Source organism: Arachis ipaensis, chromosome B8, assembly GCF_059453495.1.
Source record: "Arachis ipaensis isolate K30076 ecotype BB chromosome B8, ASM5945349v1, whole genome shotgun sequence".
Taxonomy (NCBI): Eukaryota; Viridiplantae; Streptophyta; class Magnoliopsida; order Fabales; family Fabaceae; genus Arachis; species Arachis ipaensis.
In genome coordinates, this window is record NC_142443.1 from 42082586 (window position 1) to 42110436 (window position 27851).

Sequence of the window (27851 nt, forward strand, 5' to 3'; positions counted from 1 at the left end):
GGTCTTGGTTAAGAAATCAGTAACTCAACATTATTAAACTCAGCATAATTGATAATCGTTATCTTGCTAATTGAACTGAACTTCAATAATCCCAACTTTTTCTTAGGAAATAAATAGGATTCGAAGGTCAAACTAATTAGTCCCTTGACTTTCCTTTACTTTAGTAAAGGTTAACTAAGTGGAGTTTAGATTCAACTTTCATTATTGTTGAGAGAGATAATTAAGTTGGACTTCCAATTTCTCTTACCCTGCCAAAAGTTGCTTTACAGTTATTTATTTATTTTAATTGCCATTTACTTTACTTGTCATTTAAATCACTAACTTCTCACCCTCTAAACCCCGATTACAACCTTTATAGCCAATAATAAGAACATACTTCCCTGCAGTTCCTTGAAAAGACGACCCGAGGTTTGAATACTCAGTTAACAATTTTTAAAGGGGTTTGTTACTTGTGACACCCAAAACGTTTGTACGAAGGGATTTCTGTTGGTTTAGAGACTATATCTACAATGCGAATATTTTTATGAAATTTTTTACTGGCAAAAATCCTAACGTCACCGAGTCCGGAGGTTAGAACCTTCGTGGTATAGGCTAGAATCATTGGTAGCATTCCTAGGATCCAGAAAGTCTAAACCTTGTCTGTGGTATTCCGAGTAGGATCTGGAAGGGATGACTGTGACGAGCTTCAAACTCGCGAATGTTGGGCGCAGTGACAGTGTGCAAAAGGATAATGGTCCTATTCCGACGCTAGTGAGAACCGACAGATGATTAGCCGTGCGGTGACAAAGCTTGGTATTTTTCATCTGAGAGGATCATACATCCTGCTATGGAAGGAAGCCATGCGTGTTTGGAGAAGAAGACAGTAGGAAAGCAGAGATTCAGATGATAGAGCATCTCCAGAACCTCAGCCTGTTTCTCATTACTGAATCACAAGTACTATTTATTTTATGTTATTTATTTTTCATAAATATAATCACTCTTATCATTAATCTCCTTACTAAGATTTACAAAATAACCATAGCTTGCTTCAAGCCGACAATCTCTGTGGGATCGACCCTTACTCACGTAAGGTATTACTTGGACGACCCAGTGCACTTGCTGGTTAGTTGTGCGGAGTTGTGAAAAGTGTAATCGCAATTTCATGCACCAACTACCAATCACCATCTATCACCAACTCCTTTAGTTAGTTCGTTAGTTAGTTATTTAGTTAGTTTAATTTCTATTTGATTTTCTGTTTTTCATGATAAGTGTTGGATGATTAATCTTGTTTGCTGATTATTGCTGTTGATTACTATAGGATGCTATTTCAACATCAATGTTGTTAATTTTCATTGTTGAGTTTCTTTTATTGAGGTCATAAATTATTGCTTGGTCTTTAGTTCTTCATGCTTAATATTTTTGAATACCAAGTGTATGACATTGCCTTCAAAGCTTTCTAAATTTTTTGAATTGCATATTTTGGCCAGCATGTGATTTGATGTCATTATCTATGATGAGACAATTGAGTATTATCAATGCATTTTTTCTTTTAGGTGATACTTGTTTATGATTTTCCTTCATTCACATCACCTATTTCATGCATTGAGATTTGTGAAATTGGGGAATTGGATCGAAAGCCTACCTAGTGACATATTTTTGAGCTTTTTAAAGCTTTGTGGACCATGCTTGCTATGTGATTGATTTTAACCTCTAGCTCTCTTGTCCTAAGTTCCATAGCGCCCATGTGTTTGACCTCTATGTCACTTAGGTGTTGCAAACAAACTTCAATATGTGTCATTGTTTGATGTGTGAGTTCTATATTTCATTTGGTTTACTAAGTTTACTTACACATCAATCAATGCCCATTCATTATCCAATTCAAAATTGCTTGATTATTTGCTCGAGTGCTTTCATACTCTTTTATTATTTGTTTGTTTATTTTAACTTACAAGTCTCTTTAAAGTATTTCAAGCACACTAGAATGAGTGAAGTGCTTACTTCTTTTTGTGTGATTGTTACATAGATCTCTATGCTAGTGTGTGTTCTAAACTGCATGCAACTTAGAACTCACACACTATTCTTCCTTAATGTCACACTAATTTGCTCACTCCATTCTATTGGTTCTTACCTCATTCCAATAATTTACGCTTCCTTGCTTTACATTTTCTCGACTAATGGTGTTATTTTCTATTTTTCATGAATGATGCACCATAAGCGAAAACGAAAGCAGGGGATAGAACACGCAGGAGCCGATTGATCCACCAGCTGAAGGTGGCAACCCGTGTATTCGCCGTACCCCCTTTCTCATCTTTGAATGCACCGAGGACGGTACAAACTTTTAAGTGTGGGGAGGTCGTCCGACCTATCGGCATTTTTGGGTAACAAATTTCTAATTCCAACACATTCACGTTTTATTTTTAGGTCTTTTAGGATTTTTAGTTGTATTTTCTTAATTTGCATATATATATAGCAGGGGCGGAGCTAGGCTAACTATTTAAGGGGGGCGGTGTTTAATAATTTACTAAAAATATTTTATATTACTATTTCTATTGATAAAATTAAAAAAAATAAATATATAATCTCAATCAAAGTAAGACAATAATATATAAAAATTATCACTTACAGTTTTGTATCATGAAAAGGCTATTCGACGTTTTTTTCTATTTTCAAAACCATCTATAATTAAATTTGTGTCAAAAATAGCTGCTAATTCTTTTTCTATATAGATGACCAAATTGTCTGCAAGAAATTCATCAGCCATCTTACTTCAGAGTCTTGTCTTAACAATTTTCATTGCTGAAAAAACTCTTTCTGTTGTTGCTGTAGATACTGGTAGAGTCAAAACAAGACGTATTAATCTATCAACCATGTGATAAGTTCTTGATTTTCCTGTTTCTTGCAACTTGTTGCACAATTCATAAAGTGTACCAATGCCTTTCAAATGATTTGGTATCATGCTGATAATGTTGCAACTGAGACTTCAAAATATTTAGCTCATTAGAAGGAAAGTCAAGGGGATAAAACTTCTCTGCTAACTTACTCAAAGTCAAAAGCTCTTTTGTTTGCTCATTAAATCTACTATTCAACTCTTGTATTTGAGAGTCAATTGTTGCTAAGAATATATCTATTTGATAATGATGCTCAACTATCACACTTGGTTGACGAGATCGACCTCTTCCAAAAACATATTGTGCACTCATATTAGGGACTTCAATTTCATGCTTTTCACAAAAATCTTTAACATTTGCAAGAAAAGTGCACCATCCACCATCTCTTAATTGTTGAAGAAGTAACTTTGATGTAGAAACAATATGCATTGCATTAAGAATATCTTGAGATTGTTGTTGTAGTGCTTGGCAAAGAACATTAGTGATTCCCATAATCTCTTTCATCAAGTGCAAAGTGAAAACAAATTCAAATGACAATAATATTTTACTAACACCATAAGCCTCACCTCTGTGCATAAGTTGTCCCGTCTTCAATGATATTATTGAGAACAATGTTGGTAGTAGTAAACATTTTTACCAAACTGCAAATAGAATTAAAGTGAGAGCTCCATCGAGTATCCCCAGCTCTTTGTAAAGTGCTTATTTGATTCACACCTTTGCCTGTTTCTAATTCATTTTGAGCAACCAAGTTTGCATTTTCAATTGCTTGAGCTTCTTGTAATTGATCATGTCTTTTTGAAGAAGCACTAACAATAGTGACAATAGAGTTTAATTGAGTAAAAAATTCATGAATTTGAAGTACCTCTCTTGAAGCTGCCACCAATGCTAATTGTAATCTATGAACAAAACAATGTACATAGTATGCTTGTGGATAATCTTTAAGAAACAAAGCTTGCAAACCATTCCACTCACCCCGCATGTTGCTAGTACCATCATACCCCTGACCCCTAATATTTTCAACTTGGAGATTATAATGAGAAAGGACAGAAATCAATTCTTTCTTTAAAGTTGTTGCACAAGTATCAGTGACATGCACAAGATCAAAGAATCTCTCTTTAACAAAACCATCTAGAGTAACAAATCTCAAAACAATGGCCATTTTCTCCTTTTTAGATTCATCTCTAGCTTCATCAACAATAATACAAAATTTGGCATCTCCAATCTCTTCTCTAATTGAATTTCTCACCTTAGTAGCAAGAATATGTAGAATTTCTTTTTGGACATCATTTGAAGTATACTTAGCATTTTTTGGAGCATTTTCCAAAACATTCTTTTTCACTCTTTCATTGTAAGATCCCAAAAATTTCAACATTTCCAAAAAGTTACCTCTGTTGCTTGAACTTTGGCTTTCATCATGTCCTCTGTATGCGCAACCTTGAAATGTCAACCATCTAATGCAATCTATAGATGCTCCTAGTCGAATTCGATTCTTTTCAATCTCTTCTGATGTTTGCTTATGAAGAAGTCTGTCGATATGTTGTGATTGTTTCATCAAATCATCACATGATTTCAACACTTTATGATGGAATGAGTTGGGACCTTTGCCAATGTGATTCAAAAGAGCACATTCTTTTTTACTATTTACTTTCTTCCAATTTCTGAAACCATTCTCAATAAAATCATTTGAACCGGTATTGATTGAAGGTTCCTTAGCAAAAAGAAAGCACAGAAAATAATATATAGCATCATCTTCTATAGAATATTCTAACCAAGATGGGAACAATTTAAACCATGAAGCTTGAAAGCAACGATGACTTTTATCACCAGAAAATGGATCATTATCAAGAATTGGTTAATTTGGCCCAACTTTAATATAAGCCCGACGGATTTCATCTCTTTTATTTGGAGGAAACTTCCAAATCATTGGTTGCATTCCAGGATCTCTTTCCAAACAAAAAACACCCAGTTGATTTGGAAGAAGTCGTGGACGCTTTGAGCTATTCAATGGAGAACTTGAAGTAATGAAATTTGATGACCCCTCAAGTATTGGAGTAGTAATAGTAGAAGCATCTTCATTCTGTTGATCTTTTCTTTTAAAAAATGTATCAATGGTTTTGAACTTACTCATAATTCAAATGGCCAAATAAGTTCCTATAATTAAAAATATATTTAGCAAATAGTATAAATTACAGTCTAAATCTTTATAAAATATAAAAATTATATTTCAATTCAAAATAAGATATTAAAATTCAGAACAATAATACTAACATTCTAGTATAAATAATATAAAATTGTAATTAAATAGTTAACTAATAAAAAAACTAAATATATAAACTAACATATAATAACATAAACTTAATTAACAAATAATAATAAATTAAGTAAATAACTAAATATATAAAAAACATAAAAAATTAGACAAGACTGACAGAAAAATAATAAAAAAATATAAAAAAATTACAATGCTAGATTAAATACAATTCATTTGTTCTATTTTTTATGACTATGTCTCTTTATTATTAGTTGATTTAGTTCAATAATTTTCTTGAAATAAAAAAAGAATAAAAATAGAACCTTTTTTGAGAAAGAGGAGTGAAGAATCATTTGTTGAACTACTATCTTTTTTTTTAATCTACAAAAAAAAAAAAGAAGAGTCAAAGAGGTAAAAGATAAGAAGATTAAAGAGATAAAGAAGAAGAAGAATAGGAAAAGTTGTTACCTGAAATTTTGGAAAGTGAAGGTGTCAAGGCGGGAAGGGGGAGACTTGTTGTACGAACAAAATGGGAGGATTGAGGAGAGGTTGGGAAATAAAAAAAGGGGATGGGGAATGGGCTTTTGGGCTGGGTTTTTTGTATGAATTAAAAAGGGGGTTGGGAAAGTTATGGAAAAAAAAAAAGGAAGGGGGCTGGGAAAGTTATGGAACAAAAAGAGAGGGGCTGGGAAATAAAAAAGGAGGGACTAGATTATTTTTTTTTTTAAATAAAAATTAAAGTTTTGGGGGAGGCCATTGCCCCCCTTTAGTTATATGTACCTCCGCCCCTGATATATAATAAGCTTAGTCAAAATAATGAAATCTTCCAAGAAATTTATCTATAGAGCACCCCAATTGATTTGAAAAAAAAAAGTTTTTTTGAACTTGCTTGAACTATACATTGTGGAACATGGTTTTTGAGCTAAGAACACATAAGCATGTGAGTTTCGAGACTAGTTTTGTAGTTACATCATATAACTACTATTTTCATTCTTGTGTGTATTATTCTCTTTCTATGATTGTAATCTTTGATTTGTTTGATTCTTTATGTCTATTATTCTGTGTATGAATGCATTTATATGATTGAGGCCTTCATTTCATTTAGCTTACTTACCCAAATGGCCTTACCCTTTTATCCATCTTTGTTAACCAACTTTGAGCCTATGATTAATCCCCTTTTGTTTTTAATTTTAGCACATTACAAGTCTTAAAAGGGAAAACAATAAATGTCCTTCATTTGAATCTTTGATTAGCTTAGCTAGTGAGTGTGTGTATCATTTAAGTGTGAGAAATTTGGGAACATTGGGTGACATAAGAGTGTATTTTTGTATTTTTGGGAATTGGGTACATACTCATGCATTAAATGTTTAAATCATATGCATTGATGCTCTTGTATATATTCTAGTTTGAAAAGAAAAAAATGAAAGAGAAATAAAAAGAAAAAAAAATATATATATATATATATCTATATAAAAGAAAGAAAAAAACAGAAAAAGAAAAAGAAAGCAATAAAAGGGGACAAAATACCCCAAAGTAAAGTAATAATAGCAATGCATATGAGATGTGAAGTGAAAAGAGAATGCATGAGTGTGTGAAAAAGTGAAGAATGGGTAGTTAGGTCGCATTAGATTTGAATAGGTTGTCATAGGTTAGGTGGAAAGCTTAAGTTAATCAAAGATTCAAATTTCAAGCTCACTTGGCCATATGTATCCTTACCTTGACCCTAGCCCCATTACAACCCATGGATAAGTCCTCATGATATTTGTATGCATGCATTGAATAATTGTTGATTGTTAGATGAAAAACAAATCTTAGAAAGCATGATTAGAGGAGAATTGAGTGAATCAACCTTATACACTTGAGTGACTTGAGCGGATACACATCCGATGAGGATTCGCTTGCTCAATTACATGTTTTCACTTATGATCATCTCTTTTCTTACAAGTTTGTAAAATCTTTTCAATAACTCAATTCAATTGTGGGTTTGATGTGATTGCTATTGTTGTACCCTTGTGTTCATATATGTATTCTTGGGAATTGATTTATTTTGACCAAGTAGTTGCATTCATTTAGAAATATTGCATGTAGGTAGATTGCATATAGATAGTTTACATTGAATAAATGTTGATACCCTTTGTCTCTTTCTTGAGTTTAGCATGAGGACATGCTTAGTTTAAGTGTGGATATGTTTGATAAACCTCAATTTTGTGGTTTATCTTGTGTTGAATTTAGGGGATTTTATCAACTTATCCCACATTTATTCAATGAAATAGCATGCTTTTGTAATTCTCCCCAAATTTGTGCTCAAGAGTGAAAACATGCTTTTTAGGCCTTAAAATAGCTAAATCTAATTCACTTTAATTACATTTGATTCCTTGATATTTTGTTGAGTGATTTCAGGTTCATAAGGCAAGGAATGGATGGAAGAGGTGAAGAAAAAAGTATGCAAAGTGGAGAATTCATGAAGAAATGAGCATTTGGAGAGGACATTCATGGCCACGAGCACGCGTCATCCATGCATACGCGTGAGGAGGAATTCGCAAGGCGACGCGCACGCGTCGACCACGCGCACGCGTGATGTTGGTCACGTGACCTCATTAAAGGTAATACGCTGGGGGCGATTTCTGAGCCATCCAGGCCCAAATCCAACTCATTTCTGAGGCTATTTCATACAGAATTCAAGAGGAAACAAGGGGGAGCAATTAGATTAGTGTAGGACCATGCTTTAGGTAGTTTTCTAGAGAGAGAAGCTCCCTCTTCTCTCTAGAATTAGGTTAGAATTAGGGTTTTTAGGTTAATTTTTCTCTTAGATCTAGGTTTAATTTCATGTTTTCATCGTATTTTTTTACAATTTCTTGTTCTTACATCTTTGATATTCTTAGTTCTCTTGTTAATTTCCCTTTTTATGCCTCTTTTTATGTTGATGCACTCTTGTTGGATTTGGATTTCCTTTTAATGTAATTTATGTTTTATGTTTCTTTGATGTTTAATTGAGTTGTTATTGTTGATTCCTTGAATTGGGTAGTTGTAGATTTTTTATTCTTGCAAATTCATGATGCTTTCCTTTTATGCCTTCCAAGTGTTTGACAAAATGCTTGGTTGGATGTTAGAGTAGCATTTTTTAAGCATTCTTGGCTTGGAAAGAGAAATTAGGCAATCTTGAGTCATTAATACCCAACTCATGTTGGTGATCTAGGGTTGTTAGTTAATCTTGTTTCTATTGACTCTAATCTCTTGCTAATTCAATTAGTAAGTTGATTAGGACTTTTGAATTGAGATTAACTAGTCTTATTTGACTTTCTCTCAAATGTGAAGATAACATTGTATCTTCTTCCGATGTTAGGGATAACGAAATAGGATTAGCTCTTGTTAATCATTATATGATAATTAATGACTAGGATAGAAAGCCTATATTCTCAATCCTTGCCATGAATGTCTCCCTTTATTATTTTCTTTATTTAGTTGTTTGCTTTACATCTCTTACCATTTATTTTCTTGCACTTTTAACAACCCAACCCCCTCTAATCTCATAACCAATAATTGAGCACTTGATTGTGATTCCTAGGAAGAACGACCCGAGACTAATACTCTCGGTTATTTTTTTTGGGTTGGACTTGTGACAACCAAAATTAAACTTTGATTTGAGGATCGATTGTCGATTTGGGCTATGCTCATAACGAAATTATTTTGTTAAATTTCCAACCAGTATAAATCCTCATTATCAGGTAGCAATACATGCCATATCCTCCTCTATGACATTGGATACATCGTATTGTCTAGATGCATCTCAAGGTTTGTTGCATTCCCCCTGAACACTATATCCATTAGCATGTGCATGCTGACCCGCTCCACTCGATGTACCCACATCAAATACCAAGTGCCTAAGAACATCATTCTGATCTACATCACCGATGCAATCACCATCATGAACATCCTCCTATCCTTGATGCTCCTTATCCTTCTCCTGCTGAACATCAAGTCATTGTCTAGGCTGTCGATGCCTCGCTCCTATCCGAGCACGGCTATCCATATGCCGAAGATTAAGAGCATCAGCAGAAAGCATCAAGTGAATGCCCTGTGGGTACGTCATGGGTAACACTATCGCTTGTCACAAAGGCTCGAACGGTCTCTCTATGAAGAGCACTGCAATACAACCTTTATCAGCCACCATTTATCCTCCAATCTGAAGGCCAATGTAAATAGTCCGTCAATATTTACCGACGACTTCGGTATATGTTGTGCACCGCCAATCTATCAAATAACTTGATCTGGGTGATGGAACTCAACGAAATGATAACAAATCAGAGGCACCACTACAGTATGCACTGCGTTGTATCGTCGCTATGTACCCACTGAGTAATGATATTGTTCATCGACTGTATGTCATAAGGTGTCGCACGCACACACCCCCTCCCCCAGCGGCTTCGGTACATGCTATGCACCTCTGATCTTTCTAATGACTCAATCTTAGTAATGGAACTCGACAACTACAATAAATGGTCAATTTTAATTTTAAAGTTAAATTTTTCACACAATTAGTGGTCAATTCATAAATAATGAAGATTTTTATTTAAAATAAATAAATAATACAATGTCCAAATAAAATAAAAGTCAAGTACACCAAACAAATATATGAAACAATAAAACTAAAACCTAATATTTACTTATCCAGATATTCGTTGTCTTCAGTCCCGTGGCCCTAAGTTGGCGAAGAACGACCCTATGTGTATACGCAGTTCTTATACGGGGCTGAGGCAATTTCGCGTCAAACTGCATCGAGGTCGACGACTGAGACCGCGGATCCATCGGCAGCGTCCTCCCCACTTTGCTGAAACTGCTGAGTCACGGCCTCCAGTCTCTGTGTGTAGGTCTCCTGTGCAATTAACATAAGTTATTGTGTGATTATTAAGCTAAGACAGATATATAGTTAATATCTAATAATTTAATAGAAAAAGATAATCAGACATACGTTTACTCACATAATGGTCTTGAGACTGCTGATCAAGAAATCTCTCTTTGTTTTCCTTTAGCGTATGGGTGTACTTGAAAGTCTCCGCCAATGTGACCTCACGGTCCAATGACTTTGACTACACAAGTTGCACTGAATTACAAAATTATTAGAGTGGCTAGTAATGATATCCAAAACAAATAACATAATGAAGTTATTAATAATATTAAAGAAACTACATACCAGCCTGGCCTAGTTTTCATGAAGATTGCCGAGCCGCCGGTGTACTTTCACGACCTTTCCGATGCCCTATTATCTCGGTTGGTGAGATGCTAGTGCCTAAACCCCGCATCATTCTCCCAATGAGCGAATAGACCCTTCTTTACCTCCAGTCAGAGCCAGCATGTTCAATGGTCTTGGCCGTGACGAACATCGTCCAACATCTGTTGGAGCCGCCGACTCATCCTATAGTTGAATATCTTTTGGATGGCCAAGTCGTGCTCAGTATCCCAAATGAAGTGCAGCTGCAACAACAAAGCTTTAAATTTTTTAGACAAGATAGAGGATATAAACTAGCTAAAAAGAATTAAAACAGAAACAATGAAAGTAATTACCGCCCATTTCTCAAACCAGTGCTGCCTGGTCTCAACAGAGATCTTCATGTAGCTGGGGCGGAGTGATAAACCCCAATTTTGTAGTTTATATTGTATAGAATTTGAGGGGTTTTGTCAATATTTTGCACACTTATTCACAAGAATTGCATGGTTTTGTGTTCTCTTCCTAATATTGCTTCATGATGGAAAACATGCTTCTTTTGCCTTAAAATTGCCATATTTTGATCCTCTTTTATTGCCATTCGATGCCGTGATATGTTTGTTGAGTGATTTCAGAGCTTATAGGGCAAGAATGACCTAGAAGAGAGAAAGGAAGCATGCACAAGTGGAAGGAACATGAAGAATTGGACTTTGGAGAAATCAGCTTCGACGCGCACGCGCACGCGTGGATGCAAGGAGTTGAGTGTGGCACGCAAAGAATGGCGCATCGGCGTGGATTGGCAAAATCTCCATCGACGTGCACGCGTGATAAGCTGCACGTGACCTCATTAAAAGAAATCATGCCTGACAATTTCTGAAGCTGATGAGGCCCAAATTCAAGCTGGTTCTGTATGAAAAAGACCCAAGAATTCTAGGGGGAAAGCGGAGGATCATTCATTACACACTTAGACACAATTTTAGCTAATTTTTTGGTTTTTGTTCTTCTGGAGAGAGAAACCCTTGTTCCTCTCTAGATGTAGTTTGATTTGATCTACCCTTGTTGAATTTTGAATTGGATTTTGTTGATTTCTAGTTTTAATTACTTAATTTGAATGCCTTAGTATAATTTTGTTTAGATCTTGTGTTAGATTTATGTTTTCATGTCAATTGCCATTTTCTACCCATTTTGTGAACCTTGTGAATCTTGAATTGTTAATTTTGCATTGATGATTTCCATGATTAATTATGTTGTTTGAGTGATTTTCCATTGCTAATTGTTAGTGGGTGCTTTTTAATTTCAATTTAATTGCATTTTGAATATGTCTTTTAGTAATGCTTACCATGTGTTTGATGAAATGTTTTCTTTGATTATGGAGTAGTTTTCTTTACTCTTGGCCTAGTGATGAGCGGATAATTTATACGCTTTTTGGCATTGTTTTTACATAGTTTTTAGTATGATTTAGTTAGTTTTTAGTATATTTTTATTAGTTTTTAATTAAATATCACATTTCTGGACTTTACTAGGAGTTTGTGTATTTTTCTGTGATTTCAGGTAATTTCTGGCTGAAATTGAGGGACTTGAGCAAAAATCTGATTCAGAGGCTGAAGAAGGACTGCAGATGCTATTGGATTCTGACCTCCCTGCACTCGAAATGGATTTTCTGGAGCTACAGAAACCAAAATGGCGCGCTCTCAATTGTGTTGGAAAGTAGACATCCAGGGCTTTTCAGCAATATATAATAGTCCATACTTTGCCCGAGTTTAGATGACGCAAACTGGCGTTCAACGCAAGATTTCTTCCCTATTCTGGCGTTAAACGCTAGAAACAAGTTGCAAATCAGAGTTAAACGCCAGAAATAGGTTACAACCTGGCATTTAACTCCAAAAGAAGTCTCTACACATGATAGCTTCAATACTCAGTCCAAGCACACACCAAGTGGGTCCCAGAAGTGGATTTCTGCATCATTTACTTATTTTCTGTAACCCTAGCTACTAGTTTAGTATAAAAACTACTGTTAGTGATTTATCTTTTGTTCATCTTTTGATCATTTTAGATCTCTAGACCTCCATGGGAGGCTGGCCACTCGGCCATGTCTACCCTATTTTCACTTATGTATTTTCAACGGTAGAGTTTCTACACACCATAGATTAAGGTGTGGAGCTCTGCTGTTCCTCATGAATTAATGCAAAGTACTATTGTTTTTCTATTCAACTCAAGCCTATTTCTTCTTTAAGATATTCATTCGCACACAAGAACATGATGAATGTGATGATTATGTGACGCTCATCACCATTCTCACCTATGAACGCGTGCCTGACAAACACTTCTGTTCTACATGAAAACAAGCTTGAATGCATATCTCTTAGCCTCCTGATTTACGATCAGAGTCTTCGTGGTATAGGCTAGAATTATTGGAGGCCATTCTTGAGATCTGGAAAGTATAAACCTTGTCTGTGGTATTCCGAGTAGGATCTGGAAAAGGATGGCTGTGACGAGCTTCAAACTCGCGAGTGCTGGGCGTAGTGACAGACGCAAAGGGATTACTAGATCCTATTCCAGCATGATCGAGAACCGACAGATGATTAGCCGTGCGGTGACAGCACATTTGGACCATTTTCACTGAGAGGACGGGATGTAGCCATTGACAACGGTGATGCCCAATATAAAGCTTGCCATGGAAAGGAGTAAGAAGGATTGAATGAAGGCAATAGGAAAGCAAAGAATCAGAAGGAACAAAAGCATCTCCACACGCTTGTCTGAAATTCTCACCAATGAATTACATAAGTATTTCTATCCTATCTTATATTTTATTTATATTTTAATTATCAAATCTCCATAACCAATTGAATCCGCCTGACTGAGATTTGCAAGATGACCATAGTTTGATTCATACTGACAATCTCCGTGGGATCGACCCTTACTCACGTAAGGTTTATTACTTGGACGACCCAATGCACTTGCTGGTTAGTTGTATCGGAATTGTGAAAAATAATTAAGAGTCAGAACGTGCATACTGAGTTTTTGGCGCCGTTGCTGGGAATGAACAATCACGATTTTGTGCACCAAGTTTTTGGTGCCGTTGCCGGGGATTGTTTGAGTTTGGACAACTGACGGTTCATCTTGTTGCTCAGATTAGGTAATTTTATTTTAATTTTAAGTTTTTGTTTTTACTCTTTTTATTTTCGAAAAATTTTCAAAAATTTTTTTAAAAAATAAATTATTCTATGGCTTCAGAATTTTTAAGAATGAGTTCTAGAGTTTCATGATGATCTGTTGAAGTCTGGCTGGCTGTAAAGCCATGTCTAATCCTTTGGACCGAGGTTTCAACTATCATTAGAGAAGAGCTTCTTTGTCTTTCTCAGCAATTTAGCTTTTGTATGTAATGATCTGCTAAAGCTTGGTTGGCCATTGGCCATGTCTAGTGTTTTGGACCGGAGCTTTCACTGAAAGCTTGACTGGCTAGTAAGCCATGTCTAATTCCTGGACTGGAGCTTTAGACTAACATTGCATGATTCATGAAATTCTCATTAAAAAATTTTGAAATCCTTATTTTTCTTTTTCCAATTAATTTTCGAAAAATACCAAAAAAATTTAATAAAATCATAAAACCAAAAATAATCTTGTGTTTCTTGTTTGAGTCTAGTGTCAATTGTTAAGTTTGGTGTCAATTGCATCTTTTTAATTTCCTAAAAATTTTCGAAAAATTCATGCATATTGTTCTTCATGATCTTCAAGTTGTTCTTGATGAATTTCTTTGTTTGATCTTTGCATTTTCATGTTTTGTGTCTTTTCTTGTTTTTCATATGCATTTTCAATTTGTTAGTGTCTAAAGTTTGAAAATTTCTAAGTTCGGTGTCTTGCATGCTTTTCTTTTATAAAAAATTTTCAAAAATAAGTTCTTGATGTTCATCTTGACATTCAAAGTGTTCTTGATGTTCATCTTGACATTCAATGTGTTCTTGCATATTTTTCTTGTTTTGATTCATAATTTTCATGTTTTAAGTCTTTTTGTTGTTTTTCTCTTTCTTCATTAAAAATTCAAAAATAAAAAAAAAATTATCTTTCCCTTATTTTGCTCATAAATTTCGAATATTTGAGTTGACTTTTTTAAAAATTTTTAAAATCTAGTTGTTTCTTATAAGTCAAATTAAATTTTCAATTTAAAAATTCTATCTTTTTCAAATCTTTTTCAAAAATCAAATCTTTTTCATTTTTTCTTTCAAAATTTCGAAATTTTCAAAATCTTTTTTCTTATTTCTATTTCATATTTTCAAAATTAATGCTAACAATTAATGTGATTGATTCAAAAATTTTAAGGTTGTTACTTGCCTAGTAAGAAAGGTTCAATCTTTAAATTTTAGAATCATATCTTTTTGTTTCTTGTTAGTCAAGTAATCAACTTTAATTTTCAAAATCAAATCTTTTTAAATTTCTTTTTCAAATCTTTTTCAAAATAAATTTCAATCACATCTTTTTCAAAATCAATTTCAAAATCTTTTCTAGCTTCTTATCTTTTCAAAATTGATTTTCAAATCTTTTTCAATTAATCTTATCTTTTTGTTTGATTCTTATCCTTTTCAAAACTACCTAACTAATTTTCTCTCTCTAATTTTCGAAAATCACTAACCTTTTTTTCAAAATTTCTTTTCATTAACTAATTATTTTAAATTTTAATTTTAATTTTATTCCTTTTCGTATTTTTGAATTATAACTAATATTTAAAATAAAAACAAAATTTTTTTTATTTTATTTTCTTTAATTTTCGAATTCTTCTCCCTCTCATCTCCTTCTATTTATTTATTTATTTATCTACTAACACCACTCTTTCACTCAAAAATTCGAACCCACTCTTCTCCTCTGTGTTCAAATTCTTATCTTTTCCTTCTTCTATTCTTCTTTTCTTATACTCATATAAGGAATCTCTATACTATGACATAGAAGATTCTATATTTTCTTTTCTGTTCTCTTCTTTTTCATATGAGCAGGAACAAGGATAAGAATATTCTTGTTGAAGCTGATCCTGAACCTGAAAGGACTCTGAAGAGGAAGCTAAGGGAAGCTAAAGCATAACTTTCTGGAGAAAATCTGCCAGAAATTTTCGAAAAAGAAGGAGACATGACCGAACCCAACAACAATGCAAGGAAGATACTTGGTGACTTCACTACACCATATCTAGGCTAGGGATTAAAGCATTCTTGACTCCAGAAATGAGTAATCAACTGCAATCTCATCATATTCTCTTTACGGCTTAGCTTCAAGACTTGTACTCTATCATAAAATCTCTTGACTCCGTTGATATCACGATCAATTAATGAGTTAATGGATAAAGGATATCGTTCACGAATAGCTATCATTATGGAATTCGTAAGAGCCAGAGCTATCAGCTCCTCTTGGGGCTCCCAAATAAGACAATATAGATCATAATCATGAGTACGCCCGTTCACCATAAGGCGAGCAGGAAAGGTAGTACGGTGAAAATTATCTGGATTCTTATTAGTTGTATGTTCTTCAGCCCTAATGAGCCTAGGAGAGGGAAAATCTAACTTACATGGAAGAAGCATCTCAATCCCTGCCATTGGAGCAAACAATTTTGAGCTAAAGCCTCAATTAGTTTCTCTGATGCAACAGAATTGCAAGTTTCATGGACTTCCATCAGAAGATCCTTTTCAGTTCTTAACTGAATTCTTGCAGATCTGTGATACTGTTAAGACCAATGGGGTTGATCCCGAGGTCTACAGACTTATGCTTTTCCCGTTTACTGTAAGAGACAGAGCTAGAATATGGTTGGACTCTCAACCTAAAGATAGCCTGAACTCTTGGGATAAGCTTGTCACGGCTTTCTTAGCCAAGTTCTTTCCTCCTCAAAAGCTTAGTAAGCTTAGAGTGGATATTCAAGCTTTCAAACAGAAAGAAGGTGAATCCCTCTATGAAGCTTGGGAGAGATACAAGCAACTGACTAAAAAGTGTCTTTCTGACATGCTTTCAGAATGGACCATCCTGGATATATTCTATGATGGTCTGTCTGAATTATCAAAGATGTCATTGGACCATTCTACAGGTGGATCCATTCACCTAAAGAAAATTCCTGCAGAAGCTCAGGAACTCATTGACATGGTTGCAAATAACCAGTTTATGTACACTTCTGAAAGGAATCCTGTGAGTAATGGGATGCCTCAGAGGAAGGGAGTTCTTGAAATTGATACTCTGAATGCCATATTGGCTCAGAATAAAATATTGACTCAGCATGTCAATATGATTTCTCAGAGTCTGAATGGATTGCAAGCTGCATCCAATAGTACTAAAGAAGCATCTTCTGAAGAAGAAGCTTATGATCCTGAGAACCCTGCAATAGCAGAGGTGAATGACATGGGAGAACCCTATGGAAACACCTATAATCCCTCATGGAGAAATCATCCAAATTTCTCATGGAAGGATCAACAAAAGCCTCAACAAGGCTTTAATAATGGCGGAAGAAATAGGTTTAGCAATAGCAAGCCTTTTCCATCATCCTCTCAGCAACAGACAGAGAATTCTGAGCAGAATCCATCTAGCTTGGCAAATATAGTCTCTGATCTATCTAAGGCCACTCTAAGTTTCATGAATGAAACAAGGTCCTCCATTAGAAATTTGGAGGCACAAATGGGCCAGCTGAGTAAAAGAGTCACTGAAACTCCTCCCAGTACTCTCCCAAGCAATACAGAAGAGAATCCAAAAAGAGAGTGCAAGGCCATAACCTTACTTGGTGTGGCCGAACCCAGAAAGGAGGAGGAGGACGTGAATCCTAGTGAGGAAGACCTCCTGGGACGTTCACTAACCAATAAGGAGTTTTCCTTTGAGGAACCAAAGGAATCTGAGGCTCATCTAGAAACCATAGAGATTCCATTTAACCTCCTTTTACCATTCATGAGCTCTGATGACTATTCATCTTCTGAAGAAGATGAAGACATTGTTCAAGGGCAAGTTGCCCAGTATTTAGGAGCAATCATGAAGCTGAATGCCAAGCTATTTGGTAATGAGACTTGGGAGGACGAGCCTCCATTGCTCATTAATGAACTGAATATCTGGGTTCAGCACACTTTACCTCAAAAGAAACAGGATCCTGGTAAATTCCTAATTCCCTGTAACATAGACACCATGACCTTTGAGAAGGCTTTGTGTGACCTGGGGTCAGGCATAAACTTAATGCCACTCTCTGTAATGGAGAAACTAGGAATCTTTGAGGTACAGGCTGCCGAATTCTCATTAGAGATGGCAGACAAATCCATGAAACAGGCTTATAGACTAGTAGAGGACGTGTTAGTAAAGGTTGAAGGCCTTTACATCCCTGCTGATTTCATAATCCTAGACACTGGGAAGGATGAGGATGAATCCATCATCCTTGGAAGACCCTTCCTAGCCACAGCAAAAGCTGTTATTGATGTGGACAGAGGAGAGTTGGTCCTTCAACTGAATGAGGACTACCTTGTATTTAAGACTCAAGGTTCTCCTTCTGTAACTATGGAGAGGAAGCATGAAAAGCTTCTCTCACTGTAGAGTCAACCAAAGCCCCCACAGTCAAACTCTGAGTTTGGTGTTGGGAGGTCCCAACAATGCTCTGAACATCTGTGAGGCTCCATGAGAGCTCACTGTCAAGCTATTGACATTAAAGAAGCACTTGTTAGGAGACAACTCAATGTTATTTAATTATATCTATTTATTTTCCATTGCTATTTTATGTTTTCTTTAGGTTGATGATCATGTGAAGTCAAAAAAACTACTGAAAAATTAAAAATAGAATGAAAAACAACATTAAAAATAGCTCACCCTGGAGGAAGATCTTACTGGCGTTTAAACGCCAGAAAGAAGCATCAAGCTGGCGTTAAACGCCAGAAACAAGCACCAGAGTGGCGTTTAACGCCAGAACAGAGCATGGAATTGGAGTTTAACGCCAGAAACAAGCAGCAAGCTAGCGTTTAATGCCAGACATGCATTCTAAGGGCATTTTGCACGCCTAAATGGAGCAGGGATGCTAAGTCCTTGACCCCTCTGGATCTGTGAACTCCACAGGATCCCCACCTACCCCACCTCTTCTTCTCTCCTCTTAACACCTTTTCATAACTCTCTTCCCTAAATACCCTTCACCAATCACCTCTATACCTCCTCCCTAAATACCCTTAACCACTCACATCCATCTACTCTTCCCCATAAACCCCACCTACCTCCAAAATTCAAATTCTTTTCCCTCCCAAACCCAACCCTAATGGCCGAAATATACCCTCCCCCCCACCCCTATATAAACCCCTCAACACTACTCCATTTTCACATATTACAACCACCACTTCTCCCCCTTGGCCGAATACACCTTCTCCCTCCATCTCCTCTATTTTTTTCTTCTACTACTTCCTTTCTTCTTTTGCTCGGGGATGAGCAAACCTTTTAAGTTTGGTATGGTAAAAGCATTGCTTTTTGTTTTTCCATAACCATTAATGGCACCTAAGGCCAGAGAAACCTCAAGAAAGAGGAAAGGGAAGGCAATTGCTTCCACCTCTGAGTCATGGGAGATGGAGAGATTCATCTCAAAGGTCCATCAAGACCACTTCTATGAAGTTGTGGCCAAGAAAAAGGTGATCCCTGAGGTCCCTTTTAAGCTCAAAAAGAGCGAATATCCGGAGATCCGACAAGAGATTAGAAGAAGAGGATGGGAAGTTCTCTCTAATCCTATTCAACAAGTCGGGATCTTAATGGTTCAAGAGTTCTATGCAAATGCATGGATCACTAGGAACCATGATCAAAGTAGAAACCCAAATCCAAAGAATTGGCTTACAATGGTTCGAAGGAAATACTTAGATTTCAGTCCAGAAAATGTAAAGTTGGCATTCAACTTGCCAATGATGCAAGAAAACGCACGCCCCTACACTAGAAGGGTCAACTTTGATCAAAGGTTGGACCAAGTCCTCATGGACATATGTGTGGAAGGAGCTCAATGGAAAGTTGACTCAAGAGGCAAACCGGTTCAATTGAGAAGACCGGACCTTAAGCCTATAGCTAGAGGATGGTTGGAGTTCATTCAACGCTCAATTATTCCTACTAGCAATCGGTCTGAAGTTACTGTAGACTGGGCTATCATGATCCATACTATCATGATTGGGGAGGAAGTGGAAGTTCATTAGATTATACCTCAAGAATTCTACAAGGTGGCTGACAAGTCCTCCACTTTGGCAAGGTTAGCATTTCCTCACCTCATTTGTCACCTCTGCAATTCAGCTGGAATTGACATAGAGGGAGACATCCTCATTGATGAGGACAAGCCCATCACCAAGAAAAGGATGGAGCAAACAAGATATCATGGACCTCAATAAGAGCATGAGGAAATTTCTCACCATGAAATCCCTGAGATACCTCAAGGGATGCACTTCCCTCCACAAAACTATTGGGAGCAAATCAACACTTCCCTAGGAGAATTAAGTTCCAACATGGGACAACTAAGGATGGAGCACCAAGAGCACTCCATCATCCTCCATGAGATTAGAGAAGATCAAAGAGCTATGAGGGAGGAGCAACAAAGACAAGGAAGAGACATAGAGGAGCTCAAGAACACCATTGGTTCTTCAAGAGGAAGAAGACGCCACCCTCACTAAGGTGGACCCATTCCTTAATCTCCTTGTTCTTATTTTTCTGTTTTTCGTTTACTATGCTTTATGTTTATTTATGTTTGTGTCTTTATTACATGATCATTAGTGTTTAAGTGTCTATGTCTTAAAGCTATGAATGTCCTATGAATCCATCACCTCTCTTAAATGAAAACTGTTCTAAAAACAAAAGAACAAGAAGTACATGGTTTCGAATTCATCCTTGAAATTAGTTTAATTATTTTGATGTGGTGACAATACTTTTTATTTTCTGAATGAATGCTTGAACAGTGCATATGTCTTTTGAAATTGTTGTTTATGAATGTTAAAATTGTTGGCTCTTGAAAGAATGATGAAAAAGGAGAAATATTATTTGATAATCTGAAAAATCATAAAAATGATTCTTGAAGCAAGAAAAAGCAGTGAAGAACAAAGCTTGCAGAAAAAAATGCGAAAAAAAGAGAAAAAAATTGGCAAAAAATAATAATAAAGAAAAAGGAAAAGCAAGCAGAAAAAGCCAATAGCCCTTAAAACCAAAAGGCAAGGGTAATAAAAAGGATCCAAGGCTTTGAGCATTAATGGATAGGAGGGCCTAAAGGAATAAAATCCTGGCCTAAGCGGCTAAACCAAGCTGTCCCTAACCATGTGCTTGTGGCGTGAAGGTGTCAAGTGAAAACTTGAGTCTGAGCGGTTAAAGTCGAGGTCCAAAGCAAAAAAAAGAGTGTGCTTAAGAACCCTGGACACCTCTAACTGGGGACTCTAGCAAAGCTAAGTCACAATCTGAAAAGGTTCACCCAGTTATGTGTCTGTGGCATGTATGTATCCGGTGGTAATACTGGAAAACAAAGTGTTTAGGGCCACGGCCAAGACTCAGAAAGTAGCTGTGTTCAAGAATCAACATACTGAACTAGGAGAATCAATAACACTATCTGAATTCTGAGTTCCTATAGATGCCAATCATTCTGAACTTCAAAGGATAAAGTGAGATGCCAAAACTGTTCAGAGGCAAAAAGCTACTACTCCCGCTCATCTAATTGGAGCTAAGTTTCATTGATATTTTGGAATTTATAGTATATTCTCTTCTTTTTATCCTATTTGATTTTCAGTTGCTTGGGGACAAGCAATAATTTAAGTTTGGTGTTGTGATGAGCGGATAATTTATATGCTTTTTGGCATTATTTTTACATAGTTTTTAGTATGATTTAGTTAGTTTTTAGTATATTTTTATTAGTTTTTAATTAAAAATCACATTTCTAGACTTTACTAGGATTTTGTGTGTTTTTCTGTGATTTCAGGTAATTTCTAGCTGAAATTGAGGGACTTGAGCAAAAATCTGATTCAGAGGCTGAAGAAGGACTGCAGATGCTGTTGGATTCTGACCTCCCTGCACTCGAAATGAATTTTCTGGAGCTACCGAAACCCAAATGGCGCGCTCTCAATTGCGTTGGAAAGTAGACATCCAGGGCTTTCTTGCAATATATAATAGTCCATATTTTGCTCCATTTTAGACGATGCAAACTGGCGTTCAACGCCAGCTTTCTGCCCTATTCTGGCGTTAAACGCGAGAAACAAGTTGCAAATCAAAGTTAAACGCCAGAAACAGGTTGCAACCTAGCGTTTAACTCCAAAAGAAGTCTCTACACATGAAATCTTCAATGCTCAGCCCAAGCACACACCAAGTGGGCCCCAGAAGTGGATTTCTGCATCATTTACTTATTTTCTGTAACCCTAGCTACTAGTTTAGTATAAAAACTACTGTTAGTGATTTATCTTTTGTTCATCTTTTGATCATTTTAGATCTCTAGACCTCCATGGGAGGCTGGTCACTCGACCATGTCTACCCTATTTTCACTTATGTATTTTCAACGGTAGAGTTTCTACACACCATAGATTAAGGTGTGGAGCTCTGCTGTTCCTCATGAATTAATGCAAAGTACTAATGTTTTGCTATTCAACTCAAGCCTATTTCTTCTATAAGATATTCATTCGCACACAAGAACATGATGAATATGATGATTATGTGACACTCATCACCATTCTCACCTATGAACGCGTGCCTGACAAACACTTCCGTTCTACATGAAAACAAGCTTGAATGCATATCTCTTAGCCTCCTGATTTACGATCAGAGTCTTCGTGGTATAGGCTAGAATTATTGGCGGCCATTCTTGAGATCCGAAAAGTCTAAACCTTGTCTGTGGTATTCCGAGTAGGATCTGGGAAGGGATGGTTGTGACGAGCTTCAAACTCGCGAGTGCTGGGCGTAGTGACAGACGCAAAAGGATTACTGGATCCTATTCCAGCATGATCGAGAACCGACAGATGATTAGCCGTGCGGTGACAGTACATTTGGACCATTTTCACTGAGAAGACGGGATGTAGCCATTGACAACGGTGATGCCCAATATAAAGCTTGCCATGGAAAGGAGTTAGAAGGATTGAATGAAGTCAATAGGAAAGCAGAGAATCAGAAGGAACAAAAGCATCTCCACACGCTTGTCTGAAATTCTCACCAATGAATTACATAAGTATTTCTATCCTATCTTATATTTTATTTATGTTTTAATTATCAAATCTCCATAACCAATTGAATCCGCCTGACTGAGGTTTGCAAGATAACCATAGTTTGATTCATACCGACAATCTCCGTGGGATCGACCCTTACTCACGTAAGGTTTATTACTTGGACGACCCAGTGCACTTGCTGGTTAGTTGTATCGGAATTGTGAAAAATAATTAAGAGTCAGAACGTGCGTACTGAGTTTTTGACGCCGTTCCTGGGAATGAACAATCACGATTTCGTGCACCACCTAGGCTAAGGGAATTGGGTAAACTTGAGTCATTGGGTCTAATTGGTTTGGTGATTTGAGAACCCTTAGTGGTCAAGTTGATACCCATTGCCACTAATCCACTACGAAGTCAATTGGTTGTTGGATTTGGACTTATGAGTTGAGATTGGTCAAGCCACTTGACGTATCTCAAGCTTAGGAGTAAATATTACGTACTTAAGGCTATTAGAGGTAGACTTAGTGAGTTTGGTTCCTCATAATTGTCAAGATATGGTTATCGAACAAGGATAGTGATCCTAATTCCCATGCCTAGCCAAGAGTTGCTTTTATTATTCATATTTGAAACCCAAAAATTTCAATTGCCTAGTTCTAGTTATAGTTATTTGTTTAATTTTAGAGTAGAATTACATCGGAGTTATTAGTTTGGATTTGCTCATACCTTGCTTTAGTTACTTGAGTTAGTTTCTTGCACTTTAAGATTTCTTGCTTGTTAAGTCTCTTAGTTTAATTTCTTGCTCATGACTTGCAACCCCAAAATTCTAACCAATGTTGATGCACACGTTTGCCCATTCCTTGTGAGACGACCCGAGGTTTGAATACTCCGGTTACTTTTATTGGGGTTAAACTTTGTGACAACCAATTCTTTAAAATTTGATCCGAGGGTCGATTATCGGTTTGGACTATATGGTGCGGTATTTATAACCACAAACTTACCGGCAAGTGCACCGGGTCGTACCAAGTAATACCTTACGTGAGTAAGGGTCGATCCCACGAGGATTGATGGATTAAGCAACAATAGCGTTTGATAGGATTAGTTAGACAGACAGAAAATAGTGTTGGGAGTTCAAAGACATTAAACAATAGCAAAAATATTAAAGAAGGGCAAGTAATTAAGTTGGGAATAATATATGGAGAAGACAGTTAAGGTTTTAGAGTTATCTATTTTCTGGATTGACTTTTCTTATTAGCTATTTTAATCATGTAAGATTTAATTCATGGCAAACTATTTGTGACTAGACCCTAATTCCTTAGACCTTCCTAGTCTCCTCTAAAATTCATCAACTGCCAATTCCTTGGTCAATTAATTCCAATTAGAGGGTGATGATTAAATTCCAGTTTATATGCCACAAGAATCCTAATTGTCCAAAAATAAAGGGATTATATGTCACGTATCCCGTTAAATACAAACAATTAAAAATTCAGGATAATATGTTTTCAAGCTATTGTTCAAGTAAAGAGCTTTTCCAAGTTATACAAGAACTCAAATAGAACATGGGTCATACTTCTATTCCACCCAAATTCATAAAATAAAGAACGAAAACAATTATTGAAATATAAATCAAAACATGAATTAAAATAGAAAAATAATATTATCAATCCATACAATAGACAGAGCTCCTAACCTTAACAATGGAGGATTAGTTGCTCATGGAATATGGAATGTAAATTTGTATGGAATAATGTTGTGGAATGTTCTCCTGGATCCCATCCTTTTATAACTAATCCTAATAATTTAAAAATCAAATATCTAAAATTAAAATTAAAATAATATATTTTCCTAAAATAAGATTTGAATTTAAATTCGAATTAATTAACAAGTCTTCAGCTGATGGGTGGGGACCACTTGATTTGTCTATTCTGCAGCTTCCAATCTGTGTTTTCTGCATGTGGCGCATGTCCTTTTTCGCGAGTCTCGCAGACGCGTCGGTCACGCGTTCGCGTCATTTGTGCAGATTCCAGTCTACGCGTTCGCGTCAGGCACGCGATCGCGTCATTGCGAATTCTTCCATTCCGCGCGGTCGCGTGAGCCATGCGTCCGCGTCGTTATTCGCTGGTCATCTCCTTAGTTTCTTCTCTTTCTCTGCAGAAACTTCATCAAATCCATTCGAATGCTACCTAAAATGAATAAAATTGCACAAAACTCAAAATAGCATCCATAATGGCTAAAATATAATTAATTCTTAATTAAACTCAACAAGTTAGATGCAAATTTACTAGGAAAAGATAGAAAAGATGCTCACGCATCACAACACCAAACTTAAACTGTTGCTTGTCCTCAAGTAACCAAAAACTAATATAAGCTTAGGATGTGAATTTGCATGAGAATGAGAGTTCAATTAAGCTCATGTCTCTTCTTATAGTGGGGTTTACAACTACAATCCTGAATAGTTTTGGCATCTCACTTTATCCTTTGAAGTTCAGAATGACTGGCATCCATAGGAACTCAGAATCCAGATAGTGTTATTGATTCTCCTAGTTCAGTATGTTGATTCTTGAACACAGCTACTTTATGAGTCTTGGCCATGACCCTAAGCATTTTGTTTTCCAGTATTACCACCGGATACATAAATGCCACAGACACATAACTGGGTGAACCTTTTCAGATTGTGACTCAGCTTTGCTAGAGTCCCCAGTTAGAGGTGCCCAGAGTTCTTAAGCACACTCTTTTTGCTTTGGATCATGACTTTAACCGCTCAGTCTCAAGCTTTTCACTTGACACCTTTACGCCACAAGCACATGGTTAGGGACAGCTTGATTTAGCTGCTTAGACCAGGATTTTATTCCTTTGGGCCCTCATATCCATTAATGCTCAAAATCTTGGATCCTTTTTACCCTTTGCCTTTTAGTTTAAAGGGTTATTGGCTTTTTCTGCTTGCTTTTTCTTTTTCTCTCTTTGTATTTTTTTTTTTTTGAAATATTTTTTTTCGCAAGCTTTGTGTTTTTTCACTGATTTTTCTTGCTTCAAGAATCAATTTTATGATTTTTCAGATTATCAATAACATTTCCCTTTTTTTTTCATTATTCTTTCAAGAGCCAACAATTTTAACATTCATAAACTTCACTATCAAAAATATGCACTGTTCAAGCATTCATTCAGAATCACAGAAAATACCACCACATCTAAGTAAATGAGACTACTCTAAAAATTAAACTCAAATTCTCATGCACTACATCTGTTCTTCTTTCTTTTTGATTTCAAGCTTAGTGGGCAATACATGAGACATCTTTCAGAATTAAATTACTTAACAGAAAAATTAAGCTAGAACCTATGAATCTACTAATAAAGGATCATGCAATAAACAAAACAAAGTAGCAGGAAACCGAAACATACATAATAAAAGCGGGAGGGAATAAAAAATGAAAGGAACTCAACCACCTGGGTTATCTTAGCGGTTGTTTTATTCTTCAGGTTGCGCTCCTTTGTGAAGATGATTCGCCTCCCTTTTTGTGCCATATGAATAAACAGAAAACCCTTAAGCGAAACGTCAACACCAAACTTAAAGGTTTGCTTGTCCTCAAGCAACCAAGAACTGAAAATAGAAGAGACAAATATTAAGATGAAAGAAAAATAAAAGGATAAGAGAATAAGAGAGAATTAGGATTGGGAGACAGAGAAAGAAAACTGGGCGGCGCAAACGACGCGTTCGCGTCATGCATGCGATCGCGTACGTCGCGCATTCTTCATAATGACGCGTTAGCGTCAGGCACGCCTCCGCGTGCCCTGGATTTTGTGCGATTCGCGCGAAGTCAGCCGCGCGCCCGCGTGACTTTCTGTTCGCATGGCTTGGGAGCCAAATTCTCATACGACGCGTTCGCATCGTGCATGCGTACGCGTGGATGGCCATATGTGCAACTGACGCAAACGCGTCAGTCACGCGTCCGCGTGACCAAATTTGTGCTTTTAGCACACTTCTTGTCCCAAGCCAGCATAACTCTCTGTCCAGACACCTTTTATGCCGATTTTTCGGGTCACGCGTCCGCGTGGGTGACGCGCCCGCGTAAATGGCGAAAATCACAAACGACACGAACGCGTGGGGTACGCGTTCGCGTGGGATCGTTTTTGCTAAAGGCATGAGTCCAGCGCCACTCCCGCGCAACTCTCTGTCAATTTTCATTTTTCACGCACACATGATTGACTTGTCCGCGTCAATGACGCTTGCGCGTCGTGTGCCTCCCCCGCCCTTTTTTTTTTTTGAAATATAGCTTGAGGTGTTCGGTTCCTGGAAGAACATGGCTGCATGATTAGAAAATTAGTAAGAACTCAATAAAAATAACTAAGAAAACTACTACTACGAAAAAATAGCTAAGGATATGAATTTATCGGGTTGCCTCCCGACAAGCGCTTCTTTAACGTCACTAGCTTGACAATCAGCTCTGCTAGTTCAGCAGATGAGTGGACCTATGGCGATCAATCTCGCCTCCAAGATAGTGCTTCAACCTCTGGCCATTCACTGTAAATTTCCTGTCAGAATTATCTTCCTGTATTTCCACATGACCATATGGTGAAGCTCTGGTAACCACAAACGGTCCTAACCACTGGGATTTCAACTTCCCGGGAAAGAATTTGAGCCTTGAATTATATAGAAGCACTCTCTGTCCTGACTCAAAGACTCTGATGGCTATCTTCTTGTCATGCAATAGCTTAGTTCTCTCCTTATAGAGCTTGGCATTCTCATAGGTTGAGTATCTGAATTCATCAAGCTCATTCAACTGAAGCATCCGTTTAATTCCTGCAGCTTCTGAATCAAGATTCAGATGTCTGATTGCCCAGTAAGCTTTATGCTCCAGTTCGACTGGTAAGTGACAGGCTTTGCCATAGACTAACTGATAAGGGGACATGCCAATAGGAGTCTTGTACGCTGTCCAGTATGCCCAGAGAGCATCATCAAGCTTCCTAGACCAGTCCTTTCTTGAAATACTGACGGTCTTCTCTAAAATTCTCTTAAGTTCCCTGTTGGAAACTTCAACCTGTCCATTTGTCTGAGGGTGACAGGGGGTTGCCACTTTATGACAGACTCCATATCTATGCAGAAGAGAGTCCAGCTGTCTGTTACAGAAGTGACTTCCTCCATCACTAATGAGCGTCCTTGGGACACCAAACCGGCTGAAGATATATCTCTGAAGAAAGCTCATTACCACCTTGGCATCATTGGTGGGCAAAGCTATAGCTTCCACCCACTTGGACACATAGTCGACTGCCACTAGAATATAGTTGTTTGAATGTGAGGGTGGGAAAGGTCCCATTAAATCAATACCCCACACATCAAATAACTCAACCTCAAGAATCCCCTGCTGTGGCATTTCATGATTGGCAGGGAGATTTGTGGCTTTTGCACATCTGTCACAGTGCTT

General features: G+C 36.8%; 1 protein-coding gene, 1 non-coding gene and 1 pseudogene across 2 annotated transcripts; all 3 read right to left on the minus strand.

Moving 5' to 3' along the window:
- Window positions 1–2894: 2894 nt before the first annotated feature.
- Window positions 2895–3359, minus strand: LOC148547820 (uncharacterized). The gene has a single exon (XM_088495550.1). The coding sequence runs from the start codon at window positions 3357–3359 to the stop codon at window positions 2895–2897; it is 465 nt and encodes a 154-aa protein (XP_088351676.1).
- Window positions 3360–3429: 70 nt separating this feature from the next.
- LOC107610995 (uncharacterized) lies at window positions 3430–4995 on the minus strand (annotated as a pseudogene).
- Window positions 4996–16195: 11200 nt separating this feature from the next.
- On the minus strand, window positions 16196–16303 carry LOC148547821 (small nucleolar RNA R71). The gene has a single exon (XR_015898989.1). It is a non-coding gene; the product is annotated as a small nucleolar RNA R71 (small nucleolar RNA).
- Window positions 16304–27851: the final 11548 nt, after the last annotated feature.